Below are 17,120 nucleotides of genomic sequence, written 5' to 3'. Positions count from 1 at the left end.
GAGATGTAGTTGTTGGTTGGTCACTAAAGCACAGTCCAGGCTCCGGTTGTCTAGGTAACCCTCCAATGTATTTACTACCCTGCCATATGTCTGTCAACAGCGTCCTTCACTCTCATTGGTAGTTGCTTTAGTTGCTCGCTTTGAAGTTGAGAAAATTTTATCTCAGGACCTCTGCACCAGACCGTCACCTAATGTGATTGACTTTCTGTGTTTTCTTCTCGCCATGTTGCTGGTAATCCCTTCCTCTGTTGTAGCTGTTCTTCCTGATTGGGAATCTTCACATCACTGGGACGCTCTGATGTTGTACGATCATTACTTTAGTACATAAAGTAACTTGAGATGATTTTTGATGTGTACTTGGGTTAATTTCACTTTGCAGCCAGTCAGAATTTGGCCTTAATGTAGCATCCATCCCCATGGTTGTTGGGCAACACACTTTTTGCTTGGACAGGCCTGCGCACAGGTTTGTGTCCTCAGCTTTTGCGTTGGTTAAATTCCCATAATCCTACTCCTAGAGAAGGCAGAGGGAGCCATATATAGAGTTTAATATCTTTGAGCGTTCAAGAAAACCAAGAAAAAACATGAGGAAACAGGAGAACCAACAGGTGAACCTTCTCGCCTTCTTGCCCTATTGTGCCGACCCATCAAAGTACATATTTGGCTTCATCTGTCCCACTCTCTTCTGTTTTCCAGTTATCCTAACATCCTTATTATGCCACTTGTTCCCTCCATCCTCCTCTTTTCCTCCTGATGTGCTGCTGACACGTTCTCACTCTGTCCACACATTGAAGATGTGCAGGGACTGCTCACACATGTATGGATGAACATTGTCCTCAAAGCACTTTTTTGTTGCTTAGAGACAGAAAAAACCTTCACTCACAGAATCATCTACCTCTTTGTCCAGTTCAAAATCACACAAAACACACACAGTGCACAGTTCACCTGATCGCACCTTTTATAGTCACCTGACATTCCTGGAAGTCTGTTTCTCATTAAATGAATCACAGTCAACTACTTACCTCCTTTTTTTTCTTTTGACCAATGAAAAACAAGTTTTTCTTGTCATTCATTCATTTATTTATTTATTATGGGAACAAGGAGTAAGAAGAACTAGCAGCCCACACCAAGTATTTAACTTCTGTCAGAGAACTACAGTGAGGGCGAATTTAGTGTGTGAGAACAATAAACACACACAGGCTGAAACACATTCAGGTTGCCCGGCCAAATATGTGTCAGCCTTGAGCAGTGCAGAGTTGTTCTTTACAAAACTACAGTCATTAGTAGAGGTATGTTTGCTGTTCTTGGGTTGCGGTTCAGGCATAGACAAACATGTAATTTTATACTTGAAACCCTTACATAATGCATTCCTTAGACCTCAGACTTGATGTTTACTTACCTAAACCTAATGGTGGTAGAGGTGGCAGGTCAGAAAGGATTAATATAAATCAATTTTGATTTTGATCTTATATAAGATTTTTTTTTTGTTATAAAGTTTGTCTTTAGTTTATGATGACATGTTTTTTTTAATATAGTTATTGACATTATTTTTTACATATCTGTGCCAAAAACTAAAGTGGCTTAAACTTGCATTCTTTCTAATGGCCAGTAGGTGGAGAAAAAGTCAGATTCTAAAAAAGTCTGTAAGAAAATTACTTTTTTAATATAGTATCTCAGGTTTTTCTAAAAAAATATATATATATTATGGTCCAATTAGTGGAAAATAGAAAATAAATCGAGCTATGCTTTAGTGCATGTCTCTCTGTTTCTCAGTTAGAGCCTGGAATATATAAGCTTTTTTAAGAGCAATACCATACATCACACAGTACCATACAAACTATGCAATGTCCACACTTTTAAAATGAGCAAAGTGTGTATTTTATGGCTCTGCTTTTTAAATGTTCTTTTATCTGCCATTATATATATTTAGCATGTGTTGGAAACACTGACATAGTTGTGGCTGAAATGCCAAACTAGTGGATGACTATGACCGTCTTCTATATACAGTCTACGGTCTGTCCATAGAGACACATCATCTATAGGCTGCTTCCAAAACTCTAAATTGCTGCCAACATTTGTTCGTATGATTGAGTCAATTACTGATTTCTGGATGTTGTATTTTTGTGCCAGAGCCAGAAAAATGTATTAATATATCCACCTTAAGCCACAGCTTATTAAATGTACATCTCACTATATTTAATTTCTGCTATTGGTAGCTTTTAATAACATTGGATAGTAGAAGGGCATTTGGAATACAACAGACATCTAAAATGATCAACATTTCTCAACTTTAACTTCCATTTGCGTAAAAAAATATATGTATGAAACCCTTACTGCATTATGCATTGCCCTGTATTACTGCTGTTGTGTGTTTATACATGCAGTGATTGATAAATATGAGGAACAAATTAAATTGAAGATTATACAGACTCAAGGCATGGAAGCCAAGAATGCAGGAATGATGTTTCTACTTATAAACACATTAGGGTTTAATATGTTTAACTGATTAGAATGCAGAATTTTTGAAAGCAAAAACAGGTTCAGTGGCCACACACACAGAGTACGCTCTGTCCTCCAATTACAATTATTTCCTTTTGCAAGGAGAAAAAAAAAGGAAAAGTCCAGCTCTTCTCTTCAAGTCAACATCTGCGAAAAACACATAAATAAAATAAAAAGGGAAATAAAAGGATGAATCAAAGTTTTTCTGAAGAGTCATTGTCACATCTGGAGTGAAAGTCACTTCTCAAAGTTACCACAAAACAAACTCAGGACCCAGATTCTGTTGAATGAAATCACCAAGTGAATCTTTACTGGTTGCCTCTGTGTGGTAATGACCAGCAGCCAAACGGTAATGGCTCATAATGTTCCGAGGAAAATGGGGCAGCAATTGAGTTTTTTGTTCGTGCACGGACAAAAGTTCAAACCCCACTTTTTGTTTTTTTTTTTCCCCAGTTTTTGACTGACTTTGATGAAAGTGTTTATTTTAGCTTCATGTCAGCCGTTCATATTTTCAGGAGAGGAGAAGCGGTGCGTTACAGCTAACATTTCAACAACCGGAGTGGTGGAAAGTAATTCAGCAGATGAACTCATCTTATCTAACATTTCTATAATTAGATCTCAGTTTTAAGGGCAATGTGAGCACATCAAAATTATTGCAATTTAATAAACAAATATATGTGTGTGTGTGTATATATACATATATATATATATATATATATATATATATATATATATATATATATGTATATATGTATATGTGTATATATATATGTATATGTATATATATATGTATATATATATATATATGTATATGTATATAATGTTGCTGAAACAACAAAATAATGGAAATAATAAATCTATCTGATTGAGAAATCACTCATCTTTGGAAAAGAGAGTTTATTACAGAGAAATGGTTCTTTCCAAAATAAAAGCTATACTATACGCTTCTTCTGGGGTATACTCTCAGCAGCATATTAAACATATCAGGTCCCCATAAGAAGAATCATGCGCTAACGGCTGTCTAAATGACTCGGGTAAAGTTTGTAGCATGCGTGCTTGTTGTTTTTATCTGTTTCCACTTGTCTTTGCACTAGGATGATGTCGGCGTAAATGTGCATTCATATTCGTTGTGTTCCCACTAGTGCTGTCAGCGTTAATCTCGTTAAAATGACATTAACGCCATAACGCGGCAAATCTCTGTTACTTTTGTCCATCAGGGTCATACTTCACATGAAAACCAAAATAGTTCCAAAGGCCAGATCTGAATGAGGGTGGTGGAGGTTCAATTTCGGGTAGCGTTGAGGCAGCTGCCATGTTGCAACGAGCTTAGCTTCTTTCTCACTAGCTTGCGCTGTGCTCAGTGGATCTGCGCTCGACAGTGCAGCCTAGGCGGAGTAGTCGAACGCATATCCACTGAGCGCTCAACACAGACAGCATCGTCAGAAGAAAAGTTGATCAAATAAATCTCAGTGGTGTTCATTATCCTTTTTAAAGCCGTATAAGCGCGGTTAGCTCATTAACGCGTTGGCGCCATGCAGCCCCATGCACGGGGCGATCCGCGGTAACTCGTTATCGGAGATTTGCTGCGTTAATGCGGTTATGGCGTAATGTCATTTTAACGAGATTAAGGCTGACAGCACTAATATGTAAGTGTGTGTGTGTGTGTGTGTTTGTGTGTGTGTTCACAGTACAGACAGTATGAGGTAATGGTTTGGGCTTATGTAAGATGCAATGAGATTCAAGTTAAGACTTGTTTAACAGCAGGCTGGCACCAAGAGGGCTCATACACACAAACTTTAGAAACACACACACAAAATAGTTGGATAACCATCAAGACGTTATTGTCAGCATTATGTAGTATGTAGTGAATCGTCTGGCCGTGTGCCTCTAAAATATGCCCTGACTTTGTCTCTGTGTGTGTGGGGGTGTGGGTGTGTGTGTGGGTGTGTGTGTGTGTCTATGTGTGCGCGCCCGTGTGTCAGAAATGGGAAGCCAGTATCTGTACATTTGTAATTACAGTCAGGAAATGTTTATTCATGTTTGATTGGGTGGGACCAGCTGGGACTTTGGGTACATTTAAACAAACTATTTCAACATCCTGTTTAAAGTCGCTTTCAGGAGGAGTGGAGGGAGGGAAGAAATTCTCTCTGAGGTGGACTATCGGCCACTTATGTAACACCAAATTTTGAGGCCTCTTTAAACTGATAACAGAGGGGAGAAAAGAGCCCAAGTTTGGCTTTAAATATACATGGCATGAATGGGACATGTTTTGGTGAATGACCAAATTAATTTTTTTCCCTAAAACTCAGTAGCAATCCTGATTTCATGGCAGTTAAAAAGGATTAAAAAGTGTATTAGTATAGTAACATATACCCACTGCTAGTCAGGACCCCTTTTCATCACATTTTAATGGACTTTTTACCTGTTTACAATCAGTTTTAGAGTTGTTAGGCAGTGCTACACAACACAACGCAAAATAAGTTATAACATCTACATAGGGACAGAGGTTGGTAAGCTAAGAAGACATGATTTTCAAATGCTGTTTAATTAAGTCTATATCCAATTTAATCATTTAAACCGCAATCTCAGCAGGTCAGCAGACCATAATATCTACCAACATCTGGTACCCTTATCATACCCTTAAATATGATCAGCGTTGACATATTTCATATAGAGCGTAATATAGATGAATAAAAATACTTAAGAAAAAAAAAAATCCTGATTGAGGTTGTCATAATTCATGCATGAAAGGGTTAAAATGGTCTTATGAAGTATCTGTATATGAGAAGAAGAAAAGTTCGCAGTCATCTGCAAAATACCTGCTAATGTACAATTTTTGCATCCGAACAAAATTGGACTTCCTCGTCGTCTAGATTCAGCGACTCTCATTAAAGAACAATCAAGTCTTTGAAGCTCTGTAACTGCATTCAGTTACATTTAATTCAGTTCAGCTTTTAATAAAATATAGCACAAATTTACAGTATATGTCAGCGCAAGGCACTTTACATCATAAGACGCTACAAGATTAGAAAGAACACCTAATAATTGTATGATTCCCTAATGAGCAAGCAATGGGCCACAATGGGAAGGAAAAGGCCCTTTTAACAGGAAGAAATGGTGGTGTATGGCACTGGGATTGGCACAAGCAGGTTCATCAATGGTTTTTTTGTTCCCCATTTTTCCCCATTTAACTGTGGAAAGTCAAAAGTTGTGATCAAGATAAAAATTTGAGAAACAGGTAGTTTCTCCATCTAGCAATGACCCCTCACCCTTGGGAAGCTTAGCACTTGAAATATAAATTATTTGTATTTTTTATTTTAAAAAAGGGGAACCAGAGGAAGGTTAATGTATATCTGTAGAAAGGAAGCATACAGTTGGTGACAGACTGTTGTTTTGTTTGAGCTGCAATGGTTGAAATGGAATCTGGTTAATATTGCTATCAGAAGAGAAATAAATCTGTGCACTGTTTTATAAATTTCCAACATTTTGAATTGAATTGAAGTTACCACAGTGTTTCCAAGTGTCTAAAACTCAAGTGGGAAGAATCATTGAGAAATTCAAAGAGAGCCACACAGTACAGAACAAGCCTGGCAGAGGTAAGAAGTCAAAGTGAGAAAGTATCTAAAGACCCCAGAACAGCCTACCTTCAAAATTTTTCACTTACTAAGAAATTTCACTTCTGCAGAAGAAACACCCTCAAGCCAGGCTGAAGGTGAAGCACAACCTGGAGAAAGATTATGGTGAAGATCTGCCTCCAAAAGACCAATAGGAAGGTTACTGACTGGCCTGCATGAAGCCCCGACTTGAATCCCAGTGAAATTTTTGAGGTGAACTGAAGATCAAGGTCTATGCAGGAAGACCAGCAAATCTAGAGAAGTTTGAAAGATTCGCCAAAGAAAAATAGTCTGGGAGTACTCGGGAGAGAAGGATGTGAGACTACAACAAATGATTGCCCTACAACATGACTGTCTATTAGTATCACAGGGCCTAATCATTTTGACGCTGGTAGTTTTCGATTTTTCTCAGATTCATTTTGCTTCTGTGCAAATGTAAGCTTCCAAAATAAAACCAGGATGTTTGGAAAAGCTGTGCTCTATTTAACATCACTTGGGAAATACTTAAAAAAAATCATATTTGGAGGCTAATAATTATGTCCTCATCTGTAAAGTGGGTTGGGAAAACTGGGGCAAAGTGGTCAAAAAAACTGAAAACTTGTTTAGTCTCTAATTTTAGATTTAAGAAACAAGAGGCTTTTTTATGCCATAAACTTTTTCAATTCTCTGGCTTAATGATGCTCTCATAAATGCCTGTTGTCCTTATGTATTTGTTTACTTTAGTCCATTAGACATTTACAGTTGCTTACAAACCTGCAAAGACTGAGTTGCACCTGACAGGTCGATTGTTTCACATTCGCTGTCTATTCCGGGACTATAACCCAAGACCAACTGCTTTTTTAAGGTATTAGAAAAATGTTCCAGCTTTTTGAAATGTTCGAAACAACAAATCAAGATGTGTCTTTCTTTTAGAGTGACGACTACCTTCAAAATTTTTCACTAGTTCAGGATCAGCAACTCAACACTCCGTCTCTTAAAGTGCAGTCCAAAGATCTCAAGATGTGTTGCAAGGCAGGCAACATAGACAATGACTAAGAATTGATGTATCCTGTGGCCAGTTATGAACACTCATTATGGCCAAACATGCAGACAGTTTTCTAGGTAAACATGCCCCAAATATCCAGCTGGCGACAGGTTTGGCGTGCATCTGATGAGTTAATGGAGCAGATGCTGTATGTTCGTGCTTAATCACTGTTCCAATGCTAATAAGGAGAACTCAGTGGGTGCGAATCAATCACAAAATTTCTACTTCTTCTTTGCTGTTGTCTTTTTTAAATAACAAAGGGTAGAACATGCACAATCATTGTCATGCAAATTAAAAATAAAGGTCATGCCTAAACCCATTCACAGCAAATTGCATTGGAGAGGAAACTGCAGTTGTTTGTGCAGCTAGCTCCACAGTTTTAGGTACATGCAAGAAACAGAACTTTGTTTGCTCTCAATGTAATGAAACGCACACATAGAAATGCATTTTTCTTTGTTCTAGAGAGTTTAAGGGATAAATCGGTTTTGTTTTGTTTTTTACCTTTCCACCTGCACATATTCTGTTTACATACTTCCTGTGTCTCAGATTCAGTCTTTGTCGCTCTTTACAAATCCTATATACGCCTCACAGCCGGGGGTCTCCTTTAATGTGGTGGAAACACAGAAGCTTCAGATCTGTAGCTCTGTGTCACCTTAACAGCTAACGATGTGAACCCTGAGGCCTCACACAATGGCTCTGACGGGCTCCTCCTTGTTTCTTATATACCCAGCTGTTTATATCACAGCACCCTCACTGCACATACTCTCTCTCTCGCTCTTATTTCCTATATGAAGAAAGCGAGCTGGAATTCAGGAAGGAGGCCGTTTGTTTCCCCACGGAGCCCATTTTCATTACCAAGAGAATAGAGCTCAGAGGGCGTGGTCTACAGCAGTGTGTGTGTTGTTTTTCGCCTCCGTATGTGTGTGTATCACAGGAAGGGGTTCTATGGAAGTAGGGACAATTAGTGGTTGTCACATAGCAATCTGTATTGTTTTTCTTTCTCTACTCAGGGAAATTTGAGACAAAATCCAAAGTGTCTTGTGTTTTTAAAAATGGGTTAAATTTACAACTAAGATTTTCTCTCTGATTAATAAACAGTTCATGTTCCATTTATTGTTTTCTTCTAATGTCTTGATTTAGGCAGATGTGATATGAAAAAATTGTGAAAAACAGAATGTTTGAACAGCTGGTGGGCGGGGCTGCTGTGCTCAGCCAGAGCTGTGTACCTGTGACGATCATATGAGAGACTCCAGGATATTATATAGAATCAAGAGCAGAAAAACGGTTTGAAAACGGAACTTTTGGCTTACAGGGGTTCTTCGTACATACACCGACCTCATTATTTGAAACGTTTGAAACATATTTAAAATGAACATCCACCAGTGTAATGGTATTCATTAGACAGAATATAAAGAAAAGAATAATAGGTTCCTTTTAAGTTTCCAAAAAAATATGTAACAGAAGATTTAACAGATTTCTGCGTAGTTTCCAAAACTCAATTAATCTAAAGTTTTGAAAATATTCAAAAGCAAGTGTATAAAATGTATTTTGTTTTAATGACTGTATATGATTTATGAGTTTAAATTATTTATTGTTAATGGATAAATGTAAAAGCACTAGCTTAAAATCAAGGATCTTAAAAGAGGAAGTGCTGCTCTGTTATTGCCATGTTTCATTCACAAAATTACCAACATCAGTGAGTTATGTTGATATTTTTGCCATTTTCGAATTGAAATATTTACACAGTTACTGAATAAAGTTCTTTTTCACTGTCCCCCAGGACCGCTTGTTCTTTGTGATGGAATATGTTAATGGAGGAGACCTGATGTTTCAGATCCAGCGATCGAGGAAGTTCGATGAGGCACGATCTCGTTTTTACGCCGCCGAGGTCACATCTGCCCTGATGTTCCTGCACCAACACGGAGTCATTTACAGGTAACCGTGATGTGCTTGTTCGATTAACAGGAGACATAAGAGAATTTCTGAAAAAAATCAAAGAATGAAGAAAACTGCAGCAAAGCCTTCCTTTCCTGAAATGTACATTGGTCTGAGTAGGTGTCAGAGCGCCCATGTTCTAACAACACATAATATGTTTCCATTGTTTGGACAGTCATTCAGGGGTGAGTGATTCACAGAATCACTGAGCACGTAATTTGTGAACTTTGTTGTCAAACTGCTCAGTGGCTGCACATCATTCTGCTGGTTTGAAAGTTTCTGAATGCACGAACCATAAAAGGTGGAGTGGTAGGTTTGAAAATATATTTAAGAACCTTTAAATATGTACTTTTGAGTTTCCAAGGTGGAAAACACAAATGGCCAAATACTTTACAACTATTGCTTTGCTTTAATACATATGTAGCACAGTAATTAAAAAACATAAAATCTTGTTAAAGTAATATTTTTCCTCTGTGCCAAATGTAGTTTTATCTGTTTATTGATAGTGGCTTTGGGGCAAGAACCAGTCCTTTTCAAATTTTGCTATATGGTGCTAGGTAACCATTTAATTTGACAAAAATGCTGCATAACATCTCTTCTGTGCAGTTTGCATGCTGTCACCATGCTTAATCTGGTTTACTTTGCTACTATTATTTTGTCATTGCCCTTGGCTAAGGCACTAGCATTTGTCTGAAGTTGGTACATCAGCACTGCAGTGCAGCAGTTTGTAATGCTTAAAGTCAGAGCATGAATGGAGACTCAACAACTGCAAACTTTATACAGTTTGTCCTGAACATTTTCTAAACACTTTAGCAACAACAATTTATTTATTGTAGAGTCATTTATTGCATGATTTATTAGCCAGTGATGGCGATGCTGGTAGCTGCATCCACCCCTGTATGTAGAAGTGTGTTCCAGTAAGTCTATCTAATATATTATCTGTTCTGAATGTATTTTCTGAGTAAATACTGGGTGGATTAAAAAAAAAACACTTTGAGAATAATAGTAAAGCCGTGATTCTCATCAAACTCAAAATCTTGGTAACTATTTGTTAAATACCAAGATGTTTGCATTGCACAAACCTAAAAGAATATAAAAATATAGGACAGGGAAAAATTTAAATAACTGATTTTTGGTAGCCTCAGTTCTATTCACCAGCTATGTTTGACCAGTCTTTGATTATTTTTTTCTAACTTCTTTCCGTTCAAGCTAAACTCAAGTTTAGTTCAGGCATCATCAGTCTTGGGCTGCACATTGTTAGCTTTGTAAACAACCACAGAAAATCTTAATTTTCCAACACAAAGCCCTATTAAGATAGAAAGTGATTCACTCAGTGGGGGTTGCTTTGTAGCTGACAGTTGGTAACTAGTGCACAATCATTTAGGTAGATAACTCTCTAATGGATTTATTTCTCAGTCACATGTAAATCAGTGGTTTTCCTACCGATAGCTGCTTCAGTCATTTGTCTCACTTCGTGTTGCTAACGAGTACTTTACCCGGTGATGGTAAGTGAATGTTTGGGTTTCTATACCACTGCTAGTTGGTTCTGTGGAGGATGGACACCCTTTAAGAAAAAATATCCTCAAGCTTCATCAGCTGATTTACAGTAGGTGTAGAACAACTAAGCCAAATATGTGAGTGTAGTTAAACTTCATCCAGGCATGTTGAGTGGCACTGATGTCAGGTTGGTTTGGATCCTTCAGAACACCGACTGAGAGAGGAACAGCTCATTTTAACACAGTGTTGCTTGTTGTCGAGTACTCACAGAGTGTTCTTGTGTTTGGTCATGACCCTGGAAGTGCTCTGCGTTCATACGTGTGCTGAGATTACCTCACTGTCCTTTTGCTCCAGGTATTTTCTGTCTGCATGGATCCATTCAGTCATAATATCATTGTCAACCAATAAGAAACACACAATTGGTCCCAAAAAATCCACACAACTTGAATCATAACACCATTGTGATGGATGGAGACTCAGAGAAGATGTTGGTTGTTTGATCCAAAAATATCACTGATGGAAGAAAAGCATGTTGTTCTCTCTGCTGTTTTCCCGGATGAATGTGAACTTTAATTTGCAGTTTAGAGTCTCTCATCATGCAACCTGTGCATGAGTTTGCATGTGTTTATGTCGTACCATCTGTGGCATGTTAGCAGAGAGAATTTTTGTATATGGCTTCAAGTTTCCAATTCCCTGACACCTGTATGATCCTCCCAACAGCAAAATATTTAAAACACATAAACAAGCACACATCTATACCTACAGGCTTGTTGATATAAAACTTAGTTGAAACCTCATGTCAGTCCTCACAGCAGTCTGTCCAGCCTGAATCTAGACTAACAACCAGATCTCTTTGAATGGTGCCGTGGAAAAAAATGTTGAAATGTTCTGTTGTATGTTAGAAAATACACTCACTGTAAGAATCCAGAAAGAATAAATATATATATATGTATACTACAAGCGTCATTCACTATTGACCTTCCAGTCTTACACGACCCATAATTTTACCTCCTGAGGCACAGCAGCCTCCATGTGCCTCTTTCTTTTTTAAACATTTCCACATGTCGTCCTTGTCTAAGACCATATATGAAAATATCATGTCCATGTACTTGATCTTTTTTAAGAAAATGTCCTGCAACTTTCAATACTCCCACTTTCTAAACACATTTACATGTACTTTTCATTAAGAATTCATAAATACTTTTATCATTAGAAATAAAATGTCTCTAACTTGATGATGACAAAATTCTGACATGTTTGCTTCAAACATCTCAGGCCAGTTTCTTGTCAACAGAAGTAAATATAAGAAATAAGGAGATAAAATTCTCAGAGACGTTAATTTAAAGATTGAGGCACATCTCTGATATTCATATTTCATCTATAAGCCAAATAAGTTTTTTTTCTCACTGTTATATTAAAAGTTGATTGTTCCACAGCAGAAAAGATCAGTGCAGCAAGAGAAAAACAAATAATATTTAAAAATGTTAAATTCTGACGGCTCAGAGTTGAGTGGATGGTTTTGCATACATGGAAGATGTATGCAAAAGTGGTCAAAATTGAACCCTAGAAGGCTATGTGAAATCAGGCAGACTGTCAAAACCTTCACAGTGTGGAGACTGTCAAGGTCTTAGGTTGTTCCTGTCAATGATAGAGAAAGAATACCACAACAGCTTTGACCTATCTGAAAAGAATTACATAGCCCTGATTATTCCACCCTGCCAAGGTCGGCCAAGGAGTACTGGGATAGTAGTAAGTTTCTATTCAGTTTCAGATTCACCCTGTTTTGCTATGTGATGAACTCTACAAACTGAGCAGAACAATGAAAACTGTTTCATTGTGTTGTCTATTCTCAAAAAAAGTCTCAAGAAAAGATAAGTACACTGGCTACTTTTACTTGTCTTGTTTACAGGCTGGCTGTGGGTTCTTAAAAATCTTAAACACACATTTACTGATAAAAGACATTGAACAGTATCAAACTGTCCTTTCAGAGTTTGTATGGATTCTGCCAGCACAAACATTTCAGAACTGAATGCTACTATTTTTGACCCCTCGACACATTTAGATGACACAGTGCAACAGCACTGTTAAGAGTGTGCTATTTTTGGAGCGGGCGAGAAGATTGGACAAAATGTAAAAAAAAAAAGCTGTTGGCCAACTAACAAAAAACAAAATGCTTGGTAGTTGACAGGAAAAAGGACAGATGTGAGATTTGCGAGGAAAACTATACTTTCAGTCTTGGTAGTTGCTTGCTTATCAAACTTAGGACAATACGGTGACATTAGCAATCAGGATAATTTGTAAAATTTACCAAATAATTGCATTTTACCTTGTTATTCTGAACCAATACCTATGGGTTAAGGAAGTTGTGTAATAAATTATAGTTTTCTATGTAGGTCTGTGAAAAACTGAGTAAAGCCTTACTGCTTCCATAGAAGAGGATAGACTGTAGACTGCTGTAGGAGGCCACAGTCTTTACAGGGATTGATGTATAAGCAGATTCACCAGAAGATCAGACCATTCAATCCTCATTCTGAACCTAAAAGCCACATATCAGACTCTACAGGCCTCAGTCAGCATACTGAATACTAAAGCTGACCACACAATTAGAAAAAGACTGAACAACTATGGCTTGTTTGAAAGGGGTGCCAAATATCTCTCTTCAAGTGGAGATGTTTGGCCATAAGCCTTAGCACTACTTCAGCCGAAAACTCAACACAGCATATCAGGATAAATACCTCGTGTCGACACCTCGGGTGATGATTTGGGCTCGCTTTCTAGCCACAGGACCTGGGGACCTTGCAATTAAGTTGACCATGCACTCCAAACTCCAGAGTGTTCTAGAGTCAAATGTGAGATCATCTGTCTGATAGCTAAATGCTTGGCTCAAATTGGCTCAAGCAACACAACAATGGTCCCAAACACAGCAGCAAATTTATAACAGAATGGCCAAAAAAGAAAAGTTGTCCCTGTGGCCCAGTCAAAGTCCAGACCTCAACCCGGCTGAAATATTGTGGGTGGACCCTAAGTGAGCTGTATATAAATGAATGGCTGCAAATGTTGGTTAACTGTTGCAAAGAAGAGTGGGCCAAAAGTCCTCCACGACGATTTTTCAAAGGACTGCATAGAGTCCTGTGAAAACCTTCTTTCTCACGTGAAAGTATTTAAACCTGTAAGCACCCTGTCAGAGCAGACACAACAGTTTTATGTAAATTAACAGTCAATGAGACCAGTGACTATCCAGTAATCGGTGCAGCTCTACAAAGTTACTGTAACTTCTAAGCCTATTAAAAGCTAATGCCAGTCTAAAATAGCAGCCTGGTGATGCACTTTCAGTTTACTCTAAAAAAAAACTTCTCATTGAACCCAAACTTTTTGATATTGTTAATGATACCTGATAAATACAGCAGTTGTTCACAAATAAGCAGGTACCCTGGCTGGTTATGATGTGAGAACCTCCAAAAACTATAAGCCTTTAATAGTCTAATTAACTGGTTCCAGTCTTGGCATTAAACATTGGGGCTATTATTAAGAGCAAAAAGAACCACCACTGTTTTGGAAATGTCTCTGAGTTGTTCCAAAACATGTCCCTAAAATAAAAAAATGCCTCTGTTAAAATTATATATCAGTTATTACAATAACAAATACTGCATTAACATGAGATGTGGTTGTTTTGGTTGCAGCTTATCCCGGGGCTGCTGGTTGTGTGTATGTGCACGTTTACAGTCGTGACTTTTTATTGTCCATGTGTCTGCCCTTCAAAGCCATGAATACATAGTGATGGGATGAAATCCTCATGCACAAACACACAAAAACACAGTGTGAGCAGAACATGGCTGGGAATTTGCTTGTTTGCCCAGAAATTAAAGGTCAGTTCACGCCAGAGATGATGGTAAACTCCATTTGCACAATGCACATTCTTCCTGTAATCACCCACCTAAAATTCTTGTTATCTGCCCTTTCAGTCTTTTGGTTTCATTTCCAGAAACCTACCAAGCATGTGTTTTTCGGGGGGGTTCTTCTTGAACACTCCTCTAAAAATTACTCAAAAAGTCATAACGATCAGATGAATATGTGCAGGATAATAATGGTTGCAGGAAACTGCTTTAAACATTCTTACTTTGTATGAATCCTGTTGTTTTGTTGCTCCAACAGCTCATTTCTGCCAGAGGGTTTAATAAAGTCTCATTTTGTTGTAGCTGATCACAATATTGCCAGGTATGTTTTCTTTGTTTTGCTCTTCAGACAGACAGGATGAAATATGACTAGCATCAGCTGAGTCAAAGAAGCAATAGAACAGAAAACTTTTTTGTCCCTTTTAGTGCATCTACTGAAAAAAAACTTTTTTCCCTTGAAGTTAATATAACAAATCTTAGTGTCTGACATGTTATTTAGTTTATATTTACAGTATTGTATGTGTCAGTAAAGCATTAATAAAACTAAATATAGAAGATTTTAGTTGAAAATGTAAATATTTATAAAATCAGATGTGCTTTGAAGGAAAAATATTAATTTCAAATCAAAGAATAGGATAAAAAAGAACAAGAAATAAATGGGTTGGCCATTTTTTTGTTTTTTATTCCAGAATAATAAAGAAAAAGCAGAACACAAATGTGCAAATGAATCAACACAAAAAATAGTTTCTCTCCAAAGCATCCATCTGAGTATGATAGTGTGTGAACACTAGATAGAATGCATTTACATAGAAAAAGCATAGAAAACAGTGCTTGTATGACTGAGTGACTGAGGCAAGTTTTAAAAAGCACTTTGAGTGAGATGATGGGAAATGTTGTGATGTCACCTGGTTTCTGGAGTCCTGTAAAACTACACACCGATTTGGCAAATCGTTAGCCAATAAGCATACCACAAATAATCATCTCTAAGACATGATATGAAGAAAACTTAAAAAAATTGTTTGTAACCCAGTGACTAAGAACCTCAACTCACCAGGAAAGTGTGTGTTCGACTCAGGACTGAAAGTCTTTTTATAGCCATTAAAAAAAAAAGCTAATGTAAGGCACTTGAACACTAACATCCCTTTTTAAAACCTGGAAGCTACATCCATCTCTTATGCAGTCTTTTTTTTACATTGAAATACAACAAAAAATATCACAGTACCTGCTGGGTGCTAAAGATAAGCCAGTTACAGCTGTGTTTCCCAACCAGGGGTACACGGAGAATAATTGTGCATATTTGAACAAGTTTAACCAGTAATGGATTAAATGGATTATGTCACCTATTCACTGAAGCTTTTGACCTTTTGCTCTGTGTGTGTGTGTGTGTGTGTGTGTGTGTGTGTGTGTGTGTGTGTGTGTGTGTGTGCGCGCGCACAAAAATGCTGACAATGGTTAAATAATTAAAGCACACAATAATGGTCTAAAAGTTTTTAAATAGTTATCAGTACTTCATGCTTTGGAAAGTTACATTGCTAGCTACATATAATAGATACAACAGTTGATATATGTTTTTCTCAGTGAGCTAAAATATTAAAATATCAATATTAATTAATATGAATGTTAATTAAAGTGTTTTGCCAAAACTAAGCCAATGACTTGGTATTGTGAAAAAGATATCTAAGTTACAGTTTTTATTACTAACAGTAAATGTAAAGCTGACTATAATGGGTAAACAAACTAAACTAGTTACTTATGAAACATATAGCTGTTAAAATGAGTAGCAGCTACAGAGTGAATGCCTGAAATAGTACGTTATGGTTGGTTGAACATCAAATTCAGAATATGTAGAAATACCGTCAGAACAAGAGTTGGTAGCAGAACTGTTAAACATAGTGGAAAACTAAATATGAAGAAAGAGTAACAAGCTATTACATAAAAAAGAAGAAGGATAAAAAAGGCAACACTTGTGTAACATATTTACATAATTTACAAACAGAGGATGTCAAATACAGATCTACAGTTTTTCATAATTCTGTTTTGTTACGTGGTTGTTTTGGATACATGATCTCAGACAAACAAATGTCCCGTCCTGTTGGTGCCTGCTCGAACAGGACTCATTGTTTCACACAGCTTGTGTTACAATGGTTTTATTAATGAAGGGGGAGGGTCTAATCATACAATTTCAACTGTGTGAACATGTCTGTGTTTCTTTTGGTTGGCACAATGGTATCCAAATCAGTCATCAAAGTCCTAACCAAGAGCTCTAAGCTTTATTGTCCCGCGTTTAGTTTTTGTTGCTTTTGGCCTCGTAATCACGCATTAAAGTGAAACTCCACCCAAAGTCCACCTCATGAATGGGGTATAATCTTGTAAAAACAGAAATACTTCTAAAAGATGCAGAACTTTTTTTTTCTAGTATACTAATCGCTGCAGAGCATCACTTGACAATAAGATTTATGTCCATGTTTGGACATTTTTAAGTAGGTTGTCAGAATAATACTTGCTTTAGTTAGCCTTAGCAGGATTGTTGCTCTGTATCTGAATTCTGCATTTTTGGGGAGAAAGGGCTTCCAAGGCTTTGTTGACTGCTCCAGCTCAGTTTCATGTATCATAGAAGGTAATTTTCCACTGAGTTTAGAGCACGAGCATATTGAAATGCAT

At 37.3% G+C, this 17,120-nt stretch overlaps 1 protein-coding gene across 1 annotated transcript in view; it reads left to right on the top strand.

Annotated features, from left to right (window-relative positions):
• The window catches only part of LOC146375286 (protein kinase C epsilon type-like), an 88,351-nt gene that overhangs the window by 56,561 nt on the left and 14,670 nt on the right, over positions 1-17,120 (top strand). Inside the window, exon 11 of the mRNA XM_084949299.1 lies at positions 8,915-9,069. Within this exon, the coding sequence (XP_084805425.1) occupies positions 8,915-9,069 (155 nt within the window). The remainder of the gene's footprint in view (positions 1-8,914; positions 9,070-17,120) is intronic.

This window comes from Perissodus microlepis, chromosome 13 (assembly GCF_051167445.1).
Source record: "Perissodus microlepis isolate ML-2025 ecotype Zambia chromosome 13, ASM5116744v1, whole genome shotgun sequence".
Classification (NCBI taxonomy): Eukaryota; Metazoa; Chordata; class Actinopteri; order Cichliformes; family Cichlidae; genus Perissodus; species Perissodus microlepis.
Note: the sequence above shows the minus strand (reverse complement) of the source record. Positions and strands in the feature narration are given on the sequence as shown.